Source organism: Pagrus pagrus (assembly GCF_965226575.1).
Source record: "Pagrus pagrus genome assembly, chromosome: 6".
NCBI classification, from domain to species: Eukaryota; Metazoa; Chordata; class Actinopteri; order Spariformes; family Sparidae; genus Pagrus; species Pagrus pagrus.
This window is the reverse complement of record NC_140190.1, coordinates 27,604,291-27,623,859: the sequence shown is the minus strand read 5'-3', so window position 1 is coordinate 27,623,859 and position 19,569 is coordinate 27,604,291. Positions and strand designations below refer to the sequence as shown.

The following is a 19,569-nucleotide window of genomic DNA, read 5'->3' as shown; positions in this document are numbered from 1 at the left end:
CTTTCTGGTCTTTTATTTTTGTTGTTGCTTTTTTTTTTTTTTTTTTTAGAAAGGAAGAATTCCACTGAACAGCTGAAAAAATCAACAAATGTGTGAAGCAACTGAGAAAAACACTAAACTGATGTCCAGTGAAGTGACATTCACAGTTTTCCCTGACAGTTCTCTGTAAAAATCAAGATCAAAAATCACAAAATCAAGAATTGGAGTCACTACGGTTGAACAAGGTTAACCAAGGCCTGCTGTACAGTCAAACTGCAAGGGAGGACAGTGCAAACACAGCTGGGTGAATGTTTAACAAATTTATTTGTACATCTTCACAGAACACTCAGATGACCAGTCAGTCAGTCAGTCAGGGTACAAACCTTTACTCTATGACCAGGGAGCCAAAACGAAACACAGTATACATTTATAAATAAAAACGCAGGTTATTGAGAGGATGAATTGTCCTAGAAAGTGTTCCTACAGGGAGCAAACTTAAGGCATTAACTTATGAACGACTGTATGGCTGCTTAGCAGACTAAAAAAAAAAACACAAGAAAACATGTAGCAAGATGAAGAATATTCATCTTTACCCAATCTCATGCAGGTAGGCTGTGAAAAACACTACATTGGCCCGATGTACTTTCATTCATAGTATAGCTCTGACAGCAGGGTATGTTATTAGTGACACACTAAAGTCTAAAATCTAGCTCTAAATCTAGTTTAGAGCACTGCATACAGAAAAGAACATAAAACCACAGACCATTTCATCAAAGTGTATCTTTACAGTGAAAGTTTTGGGACGTGGCCGAACCCTCAAAAATGACCACAATCGATCAATAACCCACATGATTCATCATGTTTGCTCTTTGATCAAACACTGATTTCTTTTCTGCAAGAAAAAGAGTTTAAACCTTCAACATTTATTTGGCTCAAAGGCTTTTAAAAAACACAATTTGTGTTCAAATGAGGACAATGTTTTAAACTGCTCTGCAGGAAGAAACACAGGCCGGATTCACTCAATTTCAGGGCTCAAATTTGTACAGGTGGTGGACACAATAGTGTGAACACCTGTCCAACAGTAACACAAAACACCTCAGGATAAAGTCCGATGCTAATCAATAACAGACACCACAAGTTTCACAAAAGTAGTATTTACTGCATGAATATTGCATTGAATTGCATTATATTTTCAGAGTGTTCATGTTATTATGTCCACTGTGTCTCTTGGAATCATAGCTCAGATCATATGATTGTATCAGCAGGGGCAAACTGAAGAGCAGATGTTAAACTTCACAGAAAATCTATCAGTATTTCTCTGCACACAAAGGCCTTAATATCATTTTCGACTTCAATCGAGTAAAACAGCAGGTACATGATTATGTGATACTCAATCTCTGCAGATTGTTGATCCGTGCAGTCAGACAAACTGGTTCAGCAACAAAAATAGACAAAGCCAGTTGAGCCGATCCTGTGATAAGCAGATTTGTCAATATGGGCCTGGGTTTTCATTGCTGAGCTTTTAAACAGCTAACAGGGATAAAGCATGTGTGGCATCAAAGATTTCATTTAAGGGCGGAAAATCTAGTGCAACAATTAGCGCAGGAATCCAACATCAGTTCAGAGCCAAAGTCAAGGACCAGGAGAAACAAACAAACATGCTCTGAGAGGATTTGAGAGCTATCACTCTGCTGCTGGACGTTCTTTTGATTTTGAGGCTGAAGATGAAAGTATCTCGCAAGATAAAGTTCTAGGTTCTCACTGCACCTGATCTTAGAAATATGACCTCAAGCCACACTTTAGACCTTCATTAGTTCAAGAAGTAGTCGAGTTTTCACTCTGAAATTCAGGACTGTGGCATCAATAACATCCAACAAAAAGCCTGTACACGACATGATTCAATCTCCGGTGTTTGCGTACAGTTAAATACACACACTCTCTCACAAAAACAAAAACTCATGATGCCTTTCATTTTTGATTTATCTGCCGGTTATTTTCATGATTTATCAATTTCAAGCATTTAGATTATAACATGTAAATGTAATGTGAGTTGCTTCTTTTGTCGAGCCAACAGTCCAAAACCCAAAGACTCTTCAATTTCTCTCATAGATCACAAAGAAAAGCAGCAAATCCTCAAATTTAGGAATCTGTAAACAGCAAATGTTTGACATTTTTGCTTAAAAAAATGCCTGATGCGATAAATCGGTTCTCAAAATAGTTTGGGACTAATCAATCCTTGCAGCTCCAGTCACAGGCAGTACTGAACAGACACCATACGCCCCCAAATCTAAACTTTAAACCAACAAAATACAGCCGTGGTTCTGATTGGTGACGTTTCAAGTAAAACATTTACAACTTATGTACGAAAAAAGTTTCTCCCTCTCCCCTCGTTTGTTTCCTTACAAACGATGCAAAAACTTCTGCATCTTTTTTTTTTCATTCGTTTTTTCTTTCTCTGGCACAGAACAGCCAGCGGAGGAAAACAAGGCTTACAAAACATTTAGAGACACATCACTTCAATAGTTAAGTGTCATCACACGCAGACACATGAACACATACATACGTACACACATACATAGTGGGGGTTTTCATTGGGGCCTGCCAATGAAGCTCTGCAACCTGTACAGAAAGACAATTACGGCATGTGGGCACACACAAACACACACACATCAGTGTGAAGGATACATGGGAAAGAATATTAAAAGATAACAACACGACAGGTTTGTGACACATGAAGCCTCCCATACAAAATGAGGTTCGACTGTAACTGTACATACATACTGCTTAATGCTGCTTCAATATTTACATCGCATACATACAAGTTACGCTGCTTGAGAAACATGCACACTAGGCTAACTTTCTTTTTTTTTTCTCTTTTGGACAAAAGAAGGCTTTGAGAACTAGAATTTTGCAGTGCATTCAACTCTGTAAGTGATATGCATCACTGCACAATGCGTTCACCGGCCTGATTGACGCCTGATTTGGCACATTTACAAAAAGAAGGAATAGTGACGGAGAGCTCTCTGCTGATAGCCGACAGCGTTTAGTGGCACTAGCTGCATCTGACATTGGAAAAGAAACATGAATGATTCAAAAACATAAAGAGATGAGAGCACATAATGTCTACGTTAGCAATTCAAATACATTCTAGCCATTAATGCTGCAATAATATGACATCACAGACGTACGCCACATCAGAACAGACCACAACTTTGGCTTTTCAATACAATCAATGGTTGAACTGGCAAAGTGCAGACTCTCTTCTCAGCTGGCACACTGATTATCAAGACAAGACAAGAATTCAGCTATGCGCACATCCAAATGTCTTTATAGGTACATTGTGAGGGGTGTCGGGGGCTCGTGAGGCCGCCATGAGGCACCATTTCTTTTAAATACTACATTCTGTCCTTAGCAAAGCACAGCGTTTGACAGGTTCTCAATTCAACTGACAAATCTGTTACTGTTTACTGCCTCTTATTGTTAATTGTTAAAATGACCCACATTCAGAGACCAGCCTGCTATCGGCTCCTTTAAAAACACAGTGAAAAGGAAATGCATTTCTTAAAATCAAGTAACACTTTATATTAATCATCTCTAATAAATGGAACATTTTTGTTACTTAAACTTTGACTTAATGCTGGGCGGTATACCGTTAAAATGATATCACGCTATTTTTAAGCTTTATCCCTATATATGATATACCTCGATATTTTGTGTCCAAAAAGCACTCCATAAATGCTCCAACTGAGCGACTAAATCAAATATCATGATATTTTTTGACAAAATACCTCAATATTGATACTGCAACAATATTGTAGGGACGACTTTGTACTTTCACAAAACATTAACACAAAGACATTTTTAAATAAGTGGGTAAAGACTATTAAAACAAGTAGAGCAATCTGATGAGTTCAGAAAATTGCATCTGTTTCCTGGAATGTAGCTTTTAAACCCAGGAAATGCAAAACTAATGTTATATTATGATATCACGGTATCCAATGTCTCAGACAGTATGTAGTCTCATACCATGATAGAGATATATATCGTATATATCCAGCCCTACTTTAGTTATTACATAATAGTTATTTCATTGGCAACAAACAATGAAATGCTTTAAAAACCATTTATTATGAAATTGTTTATTATAGATAGCAACTAATGTTTTATATTCCTGTAAATGGTAAATAAATACTGTGTACTTTTTTATACCTGTAAACATTTGGATTGCCGGAATGAAGCTGCAACTGATATTTATAAACCTTCACAATGGTTTATAAAGCATTTCAATTTTTATTAACAGTGATATTATTATAATATTAACTTAATGATGGTTATTATAAAGTGTTACATAAAATCCTTCCCTTTTGTACTTCTGTAAAACGTAAAAATATTTTTTTATGATTCACCTTAAACTTGGGAGTCGAATAAAGTACACAAATGAAACCAGTGAAATGTGATTGTGATGATTAGCTGACCGAGCCCATCATATAAAACCGCACTTGTTAGCTGGTGGTTAATCGCAGCTAGCGTAGTGATGTGTCTAAAGACTGTAGCTGAGGTTTAATGCTGCGTTCCAGACAAATCTGAACTTGAAAACCTCCGACCTCCTACTATAAAAAAGAACAATCAAACTCGTAATTCTTTCTTGCAAACTCGGGGCACATCATCTACCCCAACAACAACAATGGCAGCACCCACGAGAGGGCGGTAGGATGCATTTGTAGTCAACAGTATTTGTACAAGGCTAGTGAATTGAATATTTAGAAGAGTTTCCAAGGATAAAAAAGCCTTAAAATAAACGTATAATGGCATCTGTTACTCTATTTTGTTTTTATATGCAAGGAAGGTGCACTGCTGAGGGTTCACTTGTGTGTCACTTGTAAAAGAGACATCACTTTGTTACAGCCAGCAACGTTTTTTGTTACTTTTGGCATCATGCACCTGGAATGCTTGGAGGACGGAAGTAGGAAATTTCAACTTGGAAAATCCAACCTCAGACTTTGACTAGACCGCAGCATAAGTTATTCAGTTCACAGTTCAGTTCACCCTCTGCCTCCTAACAAAGCAGGTGGGTGTAGGTGGAGACAACAGTCCTACAGCTCAGTATAACTCTGTATTTGCTATACATGCCCACTTTTCAATGATCAAATCAACTCTGAATGAGCTGTTCAATTCCCTCCCTGAACAAATCTCATCAACATACACTGTTTCACTTGATTCACTAACAAGGCTGAAACTGCCATTTAACTGTGACTTTAAAATGATGGAAAGAGCTACATGCTCAAATGTTTCTGTTGGTAAATATCTGCAAAACTTAAGCTTCAAACAAATAGGTGTCAAGTGTGGCTTCAATAATGCCTGGCAACGGAAAGCTTGGCTCAAATACTGCCAGTGTCATGGGCTCAGTGAAAGGTGCTCTGGGTAAGAATATCACAAATGTGTGATAAACACAAGTCCACGAATCAACAATGTAAAGACATTCTAATGGTGCACACACTAACCTAACATGGTTAGAAATACAAATAATACACAATGAAAGATCAAGGCTAGCTTCTCATGCTTCTCACGTTAATAGTGCTGATGGTTCGCTTACTACGGCTTGTTTAGGAAGAGTTTGTAGGACTTTGCAGTGTGCAGGGTTGTGGAGTGTTGTGCTGTGACGCCAAGGCATTTTTATCAACAGGAAGACATTCCCCTGGGCCTCTGCTCGCCATCAAGGTAAGACATCCAGAGGCTTAAAATAGGTCCCATTATTCAGAAAATGTGAGACTGGCACTTTGACTCTTGCCATTCTGCATTCACAAGCAAATTAAAATGTTAAATTCTACATAGGGCAACAAACTAGGCTGAATACTACAAATCGGGCAACTACTGATAAGGTCAAAGGAGATGTTTAACTTAAAAGTGACAATGGCAAATCCTCCATAATCGAGAAAAAGGGGAAGGCTGTTGCACTCATGGTCGGAAGAAGATCGAAGGAAGCAAAAGCACAAATACAAAAAATATATTTACACAAACAATGGTGTGTTTCTGGAGAGTTAGGCTGTAGAAACTGAAAGAAACTAAGATACATAAATAAATTCAAAAAGTCATAATAAATCTGTATATTATTCTGGTATTTCTAAGTGCTGTTTTTTTTTTCTTTGATGGAGAGGCAGCATCACCCTGAAGTTTATCCAAGAGTCTAAAGCTGCACCACCAACAAATGTTCCCGAGGGCGGAATGCTTTTTCATTGAGGCTGTTGGAGACTGTGGAGAAGTGCAAAACAGCTCAGACTCTTCTGCAGTTTTGAGCTTTGAAATTTCCTCACAGAGAGTTGAAAGCTGACACCAAATCAGCTCAGACGGGCGACACTGTGCAGTGGTAGTCATCATAGAAGCCCAGGTACTCCAGTCATCCTGCACTGTACAACAAACTTGTGTAACACACATAAAATGTAAGATAATTTAGACAGTTCCTGATCCCGCTTTCTTCTCAGCAGTGATAAGTTAACAAAAAGGTTTCCGACGCATACAGCAGAAGGGCAGCAAGTTGAACTTACTTTGTGGCTATATTTTCAGATTGGCAGATACGTCCTCTTTACCGTTTTGTCCAATTTGTGTTTTTCCTGCAAGGGCAGCAGGGTACGGGGAGAATTTTCTTGGTTACCCAGCAGAAGGACACAAGCATCGGCCAGGCAGGGCACATCTTCACGGGGACATGAGGACGACGCAGAACATGTAGAGGGTAGTGAGAGGGCATCATCAAGACCACAAAAAAGGAAGATTGTAATGGCAAGAAAATGCAGAAAAAACAAGAACCTCGTTTAAATAAACAGAAATGATGCTGGTGTTTAAAAAAAAAGCTGAAATCCTTCATCATCCGTGAGCTGTTCGTGGCATCTGCTATAATGGAGAACTGAAATTCCTTGACCGATGCTGCATGGTTTGCAGGACTTGAACAGCTGTCTGACAGGTAAATACTCCACGATGGGACGGATGGTTTATCTTTGTGTGCAGGAGATCAGTTCAGTGCATGCTGTCTAATTGTGTGGAATATCCAGTCCATCTTGGTGGTCCACCCTCCATGGTGAGCGTCGTTCATCTGCTTCATGAAGTAGTCCAAGGCCTCCTGCACAAAGAAGAAGAAATTAAAAGAGATACGTAAGTGGATGAGATAATCTTGGAGAGGTTTCAGAAAGCTCAAATGTGAGCCTCGAGACTATTTAAAGGAAATGAGATTAAAAAAAGCCTTTTTACCTGTTCGCTTTTCTCCAGGGCCAGCGTCTTCCTAATGTAGGCGATGTCATCAAATGACTGCAGCTCAGGCATGCCAGAGCCCAGCATCATGGAGAAGAGGTTGATGAAGAGGTTAGCGTGCTGACGGATGGCCAGATAGGCCTTATAACACATCTCCTGGAACCTGGAGGGAGATGGAGAAGGAAGTGATTAATCAATTAGTTGTCAACTATTAAATAAATCACTATATTAACTATATTCAAGAAAATAAAGTCATAATTCTCTGATTCCAGCTTTTGTTAATGTGAATGATTATCAGTAGTTGCAGTCCTAAACATTATTTATACAATTTGTCCTCTGACTGCAGTGCAGGGAAGTCACAGCAAAACAAAGAAGAAAAATTCAACTCATGGTTTTAGAAAATGGTGACAGCAAGCCGATTCACTAATGATGTTCCTCACACTGCTTCAACTACCAATCCTGCAGGGCCCATGCATGGGTCACAGTTATAGTTTGTTGTGATGAAAAAATAGTGACAAACCGCCAAACCAGCAAACTGACTGATACCAGTGGCAGGTAAGCAGATAGAAAAAGACGATGAGAGAAACAATGATGAGGGAAAAGAAGAAGTAAGATGGTGCAGTACCTTTCGAACTCTTTGGTCTTCGCACACTCCTGGGATCCCTTGCTGATGACGATGAGGAAGTCTTGTGTCAGTACAAAGGGCACTCGCTCTCTCTTGTAGCCAAATTTCTTCTTCTTATGATCCAGGAAATGGCCAAAATCTATATGAAACAACTAGAAGACAGCAGAACAAAGATGAAAGGGCAGGAAGTCAAAGTTTGCAACTTTCTAACAAGTACAACACCTCTAAAGTCAGACCTTTATACTCTACACCCACAGAAAAACAAAAAGCATCGACACAAATCTTTCACCACCAATATCCAGTTATTTTACAGGGATGAATGTAACCATTCAGACTGCTTAGTGGTCTCTTAAACTTTTTTTTTACCAAATATGGAATTGTCAATAAGACATTTCTGCTTTTACATCAGTTGGCTTCACAAAGAAGACCGAGTCAGTCAGGATTCAAATTATTTAAGTCCTTTAAAATGTTACTACAACTATTTTGCTGTTTCTGGCTGTGCTGCCTGTCTTCTGGCTGTGAAATAAGTCCACAGAAAAACACAGAAAACAAGGAAATCAGAGCCTTATCAATATGCAGTTTTTGGGGTCGATGCCGATACCAATATTAGGGAGTAAAAAATTCTGATAGCGATATATCGGTCGATATACTGCCATTTTTTGCAGTGATTCTTCAAATGTCATTATCAAACATTTGAGACAAAAATCAGTACTGGAGGCAGGATATTTTACAATTTAATAATTTAATTTAATAATAACTTTATTGTCTAAAATGGCATCAGTGAACTGAAACAGTAAACTTCAGCAGAAATTGATAATCATAAATCACGCCAAGCATACTTACAAATATTTAATATATATAATATACAAACACTGTGATACCAATATATCTTTGATCGGCCAACTGGGATATAGGTCGGGCTCTAAAGGACATTATGATTGATGATTTTTGGGACATCTGACAAAGAAAACCTACCCAAGAATTGTTATATGAATTGTAAAGATAAATGGGCAACATTTATTTATTAAACATCATTTATTTATTTTAAATTAGCATCAATAACAGAGTAAAACGCCTGAATGCTGACTCAAAACCATCAACTTATTTAAATCGATGTTTAAATACATTCCAGTCAGATCTTTTTGTAACTTTACTAAGATCCGACAAGGGTTGCAACTTTGTGCAAGTTAGACATTATGTGTGAACTCTGCATGCTCGCTCGTGCTTTGCTTGTGTTTGTGCTTGATCAATTAGTGTTTTTTGAGAACTAGAGTGTGTTCAGCTGAGTGCTAGAGTGCTCTGTGTTTTTGCCAGAGCAAGCCTGTTTGGAAATAGGCACGAAGCAGCCTTTTTCTTTACTCCCTGTTTTTTCTCCTGTTTTTGGTTAGGTTAGGGGGGAAGGTTTAGAAAATGTCTTTTTGTTCCTTTTCTTTTATAGGGTTTAGTTAGATCACCGATCTGAAGTTTAGATTGGGTTTTTGTTTGTTATTTTGGCCTGAGCTCACCCTGAACAGAGGCGTCACCATTGTACATATTTTCACTCACATTCGGTGTAGTCCCACTTTGTCTTTGTAAATAAATTATTATTGTTGTACATACACTCTATTGTCGTTGGTTTTATGTCACACTCTGGCACCCCTAGGCCGAGCGTAACATATGGTAAACGATACTCATATCTCAAATTGTGTGCTGGGTTTGTGCATATACACATTACCTGTCCATCATCTTTGACCATAATGTTGCTGTTGTGCCTGTCTCCTATCCCAAGGATAAAAGTAGCTACACAGTAGCCAGCACAGGACCTCGTAAACAGATCTACAGCCAAGTCATACCTGCACAAACACACAGACACACACCCAGTAAGCAGTCACACTATTAATTTTGCATTTTAAAGACAAATTAGAAAGGAGAAAGTATTTAAATACACAAAACTGAATGCAGACATAAATAAATAGGCTGTAAAGCTGAACAACATCAGTTTTTCCCCAAAGACATCTCCTTTAGCGCAGATACTGTAGTCTAATGAACACTGTTTTATACTCTCTAATGATGCCAAGATGATACAAAAATAAAACCAGGAGAGAAGAACTCACATCTCGCCCTTGTTCTTGTCCTTGAGCCACTGATGCAGAGTGTTTGAGTTGAACTGCAGGGCTCCTTTCAAGCCTCCTTTACACTGAATCTGCATGATGGTGTGGGAGCTGCGAACCACCTCAATGAGACCCACACAGTCTCCTAGTGACAGACAGCCATAGGGAAGCATCCTGGAGACACACAAGACAGATAATCTGAGCCCTTTGCAGTGAGGCAGGAAAGACGTATAGAAGAAAGACATTAAAGAAAGATAAAGAAAGATACACAATAAGAGTGAGAGAGTAATACCGCAGGTCCAGGCCCTGATTCTGCCAAATATTCTCCATGATTTTAATAATCTGCAATGTCAGCATATCCTGTCGCAAGTCTACAACACAAACACACACAATGAGGACAGAGTTAATAACATCCTAGGATACTGACAGATTATACACAAACACAACATAAGGACGAGTTAGTATGATTATAGGAGACCAACATTCCCAAGAAGCCTCGAAATAGTTCATAGTTTGTGTCAACATTTAGGATTGGGACCAAGAAATATACTTAAAACTAGAAGTTTTCAGAGCTCTTTTAATGCAAGACGGTGGTAAAAGTGAAAGAAAAGAATCATTATTTTTATTTTTTATTAAGTGTATGTTTTGGCCTTTACAATAGTTTTCACAAAACGAGTTTATACTGTAAGAAATGTTATGTTAAATGTTATGAAATAAGTTTCAGAAAATAATGTTAGATTTGAAGCTACAGACTGTGTTAAGAGGAAAGAAAAGTTCCAAAACATGTTGCAGGGGCCAACAGAGGTCAAAGGACAACTTTGTTTTGTTCAACTTGGACCCTATTTTTCCATGTTTTTGCTCCAACTTACTAACAGGGAAAAAAAGCTGAAATCGGTCCAATATTGAGTGAGACTGCTGCAGCCGGCAGCGGCAAAACATGCTGCAATGTAATCCCTGCGGAGAACTGCGCATCCTCAAAGTACGTCCACCAAAAGTGCTTGTTTTGACAGGTTCATATTGTAAGTCTGAGTGTCTGACAACATGATGCAAAAATAGAGGAGACTTTTTTTCTAGAATGAAATCATTTTTGTCTAACCAGAAACAGACACGAAACTGCTCTCGCCAAAGCCACCAGACTGATTTAAAGAAGAAGTTATTTTCTTGTGGTAAAACATACGTTGTTCAAACCCTACAGACACAAAACTCACTAAAACCTTCTTGTTTTTTCAACTGTTCCAACAATAGACAACTCAGGTTTGGTCCAACAAAACCTTTAATTCACAGAGTTAGATATGAAAATGTTCTGGCTCTAAACATTGTTTCTCACTGCTTCTTAGGTGTCTGCCTCCTTTCTCAATATTTTCAGATTCAATTCAGAGGGGTTCTTTGCAGCCTGTTTTGCAGCTGCTGGCTGCATTGACCTCTTACTACTGGACCAATTTCAAAAAACTGTTGCTCCCATTAGTCACTTTCAGACAAAAGATTTGGAAAATAGGGTCCAAGTTGAAAAAGATCGAAGTTATCCTTTAATTATGAGCTTTAAGAGGCTGTGTGTGTGTGACTCTGTGTGACTCTGTGTGTGTGTGTGTGTGTGTGTGTGTGTGTGTGTGTGTGTGTGTGTGTGTGTGTGTGTGCGTGTGTGTGTGTGTGTTACCATCTCCATTTTTGAAGATTATCTCATTGTTCTGAAATAGCATCTCAGACATGATGTCAGGATTCTCCCAGTTGAGCCACAATGGCCTCTTTGCTGATGACATGATTCTGCACTCATCTAACCTGTGAACAAATTAATCCAAGTTATTAAACAGTGTAAATCTTTTATTAACAACCTCGCTTATGCATGCGCACGCACACACGCACGCACGCACGCACACACACACACACACACACACACACACACACACACACACACACACACACACACACACACACACACACACACACACACACACACACACACACACACACACACACACACACACACACAATAGCTCATTTACTCTTGCTTCCAACCTCAGGTTTCCTAGCTGGTGTGCAGGGTTGAGAGGGGAGGTGAAGTTCTGCAGAGCGTCCATGTAGTCTGGTCTCTTCATCTGGTCCACAAGAAACCGCATCTGGACCTACACAAGACACACACACAACCACATGTTGAGTCTTAATGAAATGTAAAATATATATTTTTTTTTAGGGCCGGGACTTTAACGCGTTAATTAAGATTAATTAATTACACAAAAATTAACGTGTTAAAAAAATTAACGCATTTTAATCGCACTTATATTTGCACCGCGGAACGTTTCTCACTGGATGAGTTTCAGGCGTACCGATTATACTGGAGCACAATTATTTAACGAGTTAAAAAGCCGCTGACACTTTGGGTGCGTCTCAGCTCGGGTCAGTAAAATTAACAGGCTGACAGTGACAATCACGTGAAACTGAGGCGAACTCATTCATGGTTGCCTCTGATTATACTGATAATAGCCTACCTATTAGCTTCCAATGTAGACACGTGACATGCGCGCTCACAACCCATAGCGGCGCGTAGCCGCGTGCATTCGGTGCGACGGCGACGCCGTTTTTACCCCCCGTGCATGTCCGTGGAGCTGTGCGCCGCGGACGTGCACGGTTCCCTACGTTGCTGTGTCAGGCAGGTGTTTCCCACAAGCTCTGCCCTGTTTCAAAGGTGAAGGAAGCCCTAAGTGGAGAGACGTCGCCTCCGCGATGTAGAATGTGTTTTATAGAAGAGAAACACACATTTCAGGAGCTGACTTGTATCATCAGAACAGACACATGTAAACACAGAAAGCTGAAAATCACTGGACATGTCTGTTGGGATTATACAAATCAACAGTGTAAAGTAGAGCTGTCAAGATGTATGCAGTAGTTAATTATTGCATATCCTACTGTACCTATCACTCCTATTGTTTCTGATGTACAGGTGCATTAGAATGTCATGGGAGAGTTTATTAAGGCCTATGTCACTAATTCAATTCAAAAAGTGAAACTAATACATTGTATATATGTCCATTACACACCGAATGAAACATCCCATGTCTTTATTTATTCAGTTTATTTTAATAGTAATAATTATGGCTAACATTCAATGAAGACCTAAAATTCAGTATCCCCAAAAAGTTAAATATTACAAAGGAACTTTTTTTTTTCTTTCTTTTTTTTTTATTCAGTCATTTTTCAATGGTATACTAAAACCTATATGAAAAAAATTGCTTCTCACTGTTCTCAGGTCAAATATTTATATGCGATTAAAAATGCGATTAATTTCGATTAATTAATTACAAAGCCTCTAATTAATTAGATTAATTTTTTTAATCGAGTCCCGGCCCTAATTTTTTTTTTTACATTGGATTTTATGAGTGCTCTTTTATTGTCTGTTTTGCTGAATTTATTTTCTTTTGTCCTTGTTTGTGAAGCATTTTAGTCAACTCATGTCATTTTTAAATGTGCTATAGAAATACACTTTGACTTGACAACAACACACACATATATTCAGTTGCACAAAATATGTGTGCATGCACCCACCCACACACACACACACACACACGAATCCACAGAGAAATCTTCTAAAAATCGCTGCATTCAAGATGCGTTACGACTGAGGGGAAAATTATGAATAATGAATAATGAACAGACTGCTCAGGCATTCTAATGTTAGTTATCTTAATAATAAGTAATGCAACACAGATGCCACATAAAATGTTAAGTATTTTAATATAATCAAGGCTGCTAATTATAATTCTGTGTTTTGTCAGTTGTGGCGAATGTGCTTAGAGATCAGGGTCAATTAACCGGAAAGTCACTGATGATAAAAGCACCACATGGACGGGGCATGCATATTTTCTGCTTTGTCATTATTGCTTATTTTTTGTCAAAACAGCTAAGTGAGAACTGTGCGCCTCTTAGCATTTTGCATCTACAACATGCAGTTGATGGTTTTGAAGTTTAATATTATATAAATCCACATGATGTCTGTGAAACATTGCGGTGAGGGACAATGTGCAGGCATTGAAAGTCTGAGTTTGCCTACAGTAGGTTGTAATTTTACCAAACGTTTAATGGTAATGATGTAGAATATAATACAACTTCTGATAAAAATAAATACGAACATCACCACAATTTGTCCCTCATATCTCATACCGTACAATTGAGATGTTAAAGACTAAAACTTTAAACATTAAAATCACACCTGTGTGTGTTGCCGCCCTTCTTACCTTTTGCGTCTCATCCTTCTTCTCTTGTTTAAGGATGTCGGTGAGGTTAATGAGCTTCTCCATGGCTTCTACCTGCCTGCTCAGGTGTTTGAGGTACATGCCACACGCCCTGCAGTAAGCCTCTAACAGCAGCCCAAACCTCTGGCTCACTGTTTTATTGTGCATTTCTGACCTGTGAGGGAGCCACAGAGAAGAAAAGGGGGGAGACGAGGTGCGATAAACAGGGAGAAAGGATGAGTTTTTAGCTTTCTGGAAAGACAGAGAGAAAGAAAAGTAGATAATTATAAAGAAAGAGCAATGTGGATGGTGACTCACTTGAGATGCCAGAAAAAGAAATGTCCTATCCTTTGATTGGTCAGGGCCTTTTTGAGGAGAAAACGGGCCAGGGGATTGTCGAGATACTGCTCATATTTTAATACCTAGAACAGGAGGAGAGAGGGAAAGGAAGGATTTAACGGTGAGAAAAAGGGAAGATGCAGACAGGACGTTCAGATTAGTCATTTCAGACTCTCTAAGACCTACCTGTACAAGCTGGATGAGGTACTGGGACAGTTTGTCATCAGTCAGGTATTTGTCAAGGCAGCGTACAGCAAAGTGCCTGACCATGGGGTCTGGATAGTTACAGTCCAGCAGCTCCATGGCCTGCTCTGGACGGATAGATGGCCATTCCTTTAACAGGCAGTACATCTGAGAAACATACAAACCAAGGAAGATGAATTAATACTAATAATACACTCATATATCCATCTCTTTATATAGAGTAGAGTAGAGTAAAGAGTGACTGCCAATTATTTTAATTTATTATCACAATGATTAATTTTTTAATCCATAAAATGTAAAAAAAAATTGTGAAAAATGATAATCACAATTTTTGATTTTCCAGAACCTGTTCCTCTGTTCCAAGGATGTGTTTATGTAACAAGCAGGTATGATATGGCCTGTATTTACCTGTGCTACTTCATCTCTGGAGTTCCACTTGACAGCAAGAAGGATCTTGGGAAGGATCTCAGGGATGTTCATGCAGTAGTGCCTGGTAGAGAAAGAGAAAGGGGATCACTACTGTGTGTTTCAACCCAGATTAAGCATGAATGTAGTTACATTTAATCCAAGAAATGTTTAAAGGCTTTTTATTTAAAAAAAAAAAAAAAAAAAAAAGATGTTAAAGAATAACATTTTTTGAACATATTGTTCAGCCATTAACAAACAAGAATAAGATTGTATTGAATCTGGTCAGGGGCTTTGCAAGTGACATCAAGTTAATTTACTAATGACTCCAATCTGTTAAATCCATGCATTTCTGTTTATTCTAGTGCTCTTCTTCATATAGTACTTGAGTGCTTTAGGGTAAGTAGTACCATGTTATATTTGCTGGTTGGGAGATTACCTGTGTCTCCAGAGGAAGTCTTTCTCCTGCTCAGTGATTTCAGAAAGTGGGTCCCTGTTACTCAGCTGTCTCAGCTGCTCTGTGTCACTCTCTGTCAGGGCGTGATCTCTGGCCACACGATTGCTCTGAAACACAAAACAGAGATATACTTTAAAAACTGCATTATTACCTAAAACCAACATAATTAACCTGTTGTGAAGTTGAAATACAAATCCCTCCCTACATTACCTCTGTAAAACACAGTGTAAAACAGTTAAACACATGCGTTTTCTTATCAACCTTTGTTACTTCACTTTATTAATCTTACTTTGTCAGTTAGAGCTTCCTCTTTTTTTGCACCACAGCATCTTTGTATCAGTGTTATAACAAATGTGTATCAGTCTTGGACATTCAGCCATGCAGTGGTTACGAGAAGCAAAATAAGCTTGGAACATTAACAGCTGTGATCCATTAAGACCCATTACTGTGAGGGAAGCTTCGCAAACAACTCAAGTTACACATAAAGGAATTACTTAATACACCACATTACACTGTCCTCATGAATAAATCAATACTGAACGGTCCAGCTCTCTTGCATTGCACAATATCTGAATTACCTGTAAAACAGACCACATTACAGATGAGTACGTCTGTTTGTTGTGAATGCTGTCATTTTATGTCCACAGCTCTAAATCTGTGCACAAGGGTTACTGAAGTGCAGTATTCCTCCTTCATGCTACATTACCAGTTAAATCTCACATGGTATAAGTGAGTATTTCCTTCACATTATCCTTTTTTCTATAGCAGGACACCTTGTCAAATGAAACGTTTATGATAAGTCATATTCAAATCATCATTTTTAGTGATGCATTTCCTTTGTCTCTGAAGTTGTCTTTACAGATACACAGCACAGCAGTTTTGTGTCTGTAGATAGTGAGAGAGACAAAAAAAAGCGAGAGTAGTGGCTCTTATTTACATATTTTTCTGTTTCTGTAGTCAGACAACCGAATACGTTATAAATCTGACCAGCTCATAAATACTAAACTGGCCAGTTGTCATTACCAAGCTGCTTAGCCGCACATAACATCACAAATTTATGACCACAACATCGTCAGACAAAATAAACAGAAATACAGGTTAATGACAAGAGCTGTGCTGCCAGATCAGCTACATATATGCTGGAACCTGATGCAGTCTGAAGCTGTGTGCATTCAGAGCAAGGATCAGCTCTTAACAACCTTGATAATGCCCTCAAATCCTGAATTTGAACATCACTTTGCCAAGAACCGAGATCAAAATCTCTGTAGAAAAGTTTCTCACTATATAAACACGCTGTTAATTAAGATCAAACAATTTTCTGGTCAGGATCAGGCCGGATGAACTATCATCACATTTGACACACACATCATGAATAAGTTAACAGATCGCCTAACACTGTTCACATCCTCTCACATGTCGGCGTAACTCCAACCAGAAGTCACATTATCAAATCAGGAGTCCTGGTCCTGAGGACACCTCCACCAACACCATCAAAAATACCTGAAAACAACAGCTCACAGTGACACTAGTGAGACACATAAACGCGTTGGGACCAACTCAAGTTTTATCGTTTATTGTTGGGATCAATTTTAACCACATCAATCTAATCGTTTATTGACCTAATTTACTCATATCTAAACTTTCAATAAATAAAATAAACTGAAGAGAGCTACAACATTTATTGACATCTAATCATTAATTTAACCAAACAATTGGCACTGCTGTGTGCTATAAACACACAGAAGAATCAGTAACACCTCCCTATAATTATATGTGGTTACTTGCATAACACGCATTTGTGTTCACATTACTTACACAATACCATCACCACTAATTTAGCAGAGTGAGTCATTACATGTAATGCTTTCAACAATATATAACCACACCTTGCATTAGGGCGTCATAAATTAACGTCAAAATATCTCAGGCCACAAAGCACCCTAATGAAAGGCAAAACCTTCATTAATAACTTATCTCATCTTCTCTAAGTAGCTCTGTACACATCATTTAAATTAAAAGTTACTTTACACTCATGCAAACTCACACCTGAAAGCTCCCTGCAGGTCTTTGAGATGTCACCTTAAATGTGCAACGTGTTGAAGGTAACTCCAAAAATATAGAGGGCAGTATACTGTATCATCACACCAGATTAACTGCTAACTGCGGCTCACTACAATCTACAATCTTTTCCTGTGGCAACTAGCTGCTGCTAGCAAGTAGCTCAGCTAGCCTTGGAGTTACATGGCCCTATTAGCTGATGGAGGTCTGCCTGCATTGTGAACTTGGATTACAGCGGGAGTCTCTGGGCAAACAGAACTCAGCCGCCTCCCAGTGAACATGGCTGGGACTGCACACAGCCTCCAAGACCGACGGCTCTGACCAGGACTATGACTCCGGGGACATGAGAGACAAGTAACAGCAGAAGAAGAAGAGAGAGAGAGTCTCAGGCATTAGCAGTGTGCAAAAACAGCCTGTAGAGCTGGAATATTTTCACAACTTGGTAATTCTGGAAAGACATATTAAAACTGTTCATGTACGTTTTATTTCGTTTCTGCCGAGTCTAAATGAAGTGCGTTTAACAATGAGTTAATCGGGGAATTTAGCTTGTCTTAGTTCTGTGAAAATGAGATTACTTGTACTTGTACTTTTCTGTTTAGTCAGGAAAACAGTAAAAATATCTAAGTTTAACCAAATAGCGTATTCACCACTCACATACATCTCTCAGCTGAAACTACAGGGGACTATACTATCGATCACCTCTTGAGAAGTGCTGTTTGGAGACAGGATGGACTGAGACTAGCTGGGTAGCATGCTAAGTTCAGTAGACATCTCTGCAGCACAACACAAAGACATCTTTGACACAACGTCAAAACTTCTTTGTTTATTTACATTGCGTTGATAATGTTAGTTAATTTTTTGCATGTTTTAAACGATAATTCTGGGATTTATTTTACACATTGCCCCTTTAACAGACATTTCTTTACTTGTGTTTGAGCTTTCAAAACGTAAAACAGTTGGCTTGGATGAAAACTCAATAACCAGAGATCCCTATAATGCATTCCTAGTGTACAGATAAGCACAAGCAAACACATTTTATAAAATGATTTTATAAAATGGTAACTCATGAACCTCCTTTGTTGTTGAAACTTCCCAGTCAACTGGTTAGTGTCTGGTAACCAGGTTATTACCTGTCCAGAGAGGTTGTAGTTAAACCCCAGTTCCCTTGAGATGGTCCAGTTGGCATGATCTTCTACTGCATTCATATCTGGATATTTGACTGAACTACTAAAGTGGTCGAACTCCAGCTCCAGACATGGGGTTTCCTGGAAAAAGAGATCAAAAGAGAATCATTGCATTGTTTAAAATATAGTCTCTCATAACCCTGTTACTTTCTGGCAGAGTCTCCATATGAAACAGAGCATGTACACTGCAAAAGAACATGTATACATTTACTTTTGTTTTTACTTTTGAGGGCAAGATGCTGAATTTGAATACCTTGTTTGGGTTGGATCCAGTGACTCCTATGGGGTTGAGGAGGTCTTCAAGGCCATGAGGGACAGGCCAGAGGTTCAGAGCCATCTTGTTAGCCACCAGAGTGTGAGTATAATCAAACATGTTGATATTACCCCAAGCTAGTGGACAGTGCTCCTAAAGGGAGAGACAGAAAACCAGTGAGTGCAAATGTAATTAGGTTTGATGTGAGAACCCTCGTGGGATAAAACAGACACAAACACAGATGGTGCATAATTCTGAATCAAAGACGATTTTAACACCAACATAATCTGAAACTCTCAGTGTAGAAGAATTTGATCTCATTACGGTGTCATTCTTCTTTCAGTGTCATTTTTTCAATATCAACTGTATTACCAATTAATCTATTGGTAATAAATAGACATTAGCAGAAATATCAAGTGTTTTTTGAAGGCAAAACTCACAAATGAGGTTGTGCTTTAAGAGTTTTCCCTTCATACAGGCTACATGATTAGTACACAAGTATGGTGGGAAAGA

The 19,569-nt window shown here is 38.6% G+C and overlaps 1 protein-coding gene across 2 annotated transcripts in view; it reads right to left on the bottom strand.

The window, feature by feature from the left end:
* Positions 1-5,021: 5,021 nt before the first annotated feature.
* pik3ca (phosphatidylinositol-4,5-bisphosphate 3-kinase, catalytic subunit alpha) overlaps positions 5,022-19,569 on the bottom strand; it is a 29,371-nt gene continuing 14,823 nt past the window's right edge. For both annotated transcript variants that reach the window (XM_084355240.1, XM_084355241.1), the window contains 15 exons: positions 19,057-19,209; positions 18,750-18,884; positions 15,544-15,668; positions 15,108-15,189; positions 14,682-14,846; positions 14,475-14,578; positions 14,160-14,331; positions 11,947-12,053; positions 11,588-11,709; positions 10,226-10,304; positions 9,937-10,107; positions 9,558-9,675; positions 7,844-7,995; positions 7,219-7,381; positions 5,022-7,090 (listed from right to left, as the gene is read on the bottom strand). In XM_084355240.1, the coding sequence (XP_084211366.1) occupies positions 6,983-7,090; positions 7,219-7,381; positions 7,844-7,995; positions 9,558-9,675; positions 9,937-10,107; positions 10,226-10,304; positions 11,588-11,709; positions 11,947-12,053; positions 14,160-14,331; positions 14,475-14,578; positions 14,682-14,846; positions 15,108-15,189; positions 15,544-15,668; positions 18,750-18,884; positions 19,057-19,209 (1,956 nt within the window). In that variant the 3' untranslated portion in view covers positions 5,022-6,982. The remainder of the gene's footprint in view (positions 7,091-7,218; positions 7,382-7,843; positions 7,996-9,557; positions 9,676-9,936; positions 10,108-10,225; positions 10,305-11,587; positions 11,710-11,946; positions 12,054-14,159; positions 14,332-14,474; positions 14,579-14,681; positions 14,847-15,107; positions 15,190-15,543; positions 15,669-18,749; positions 18,885-19,056; positions 19,210-19,569) is intronic.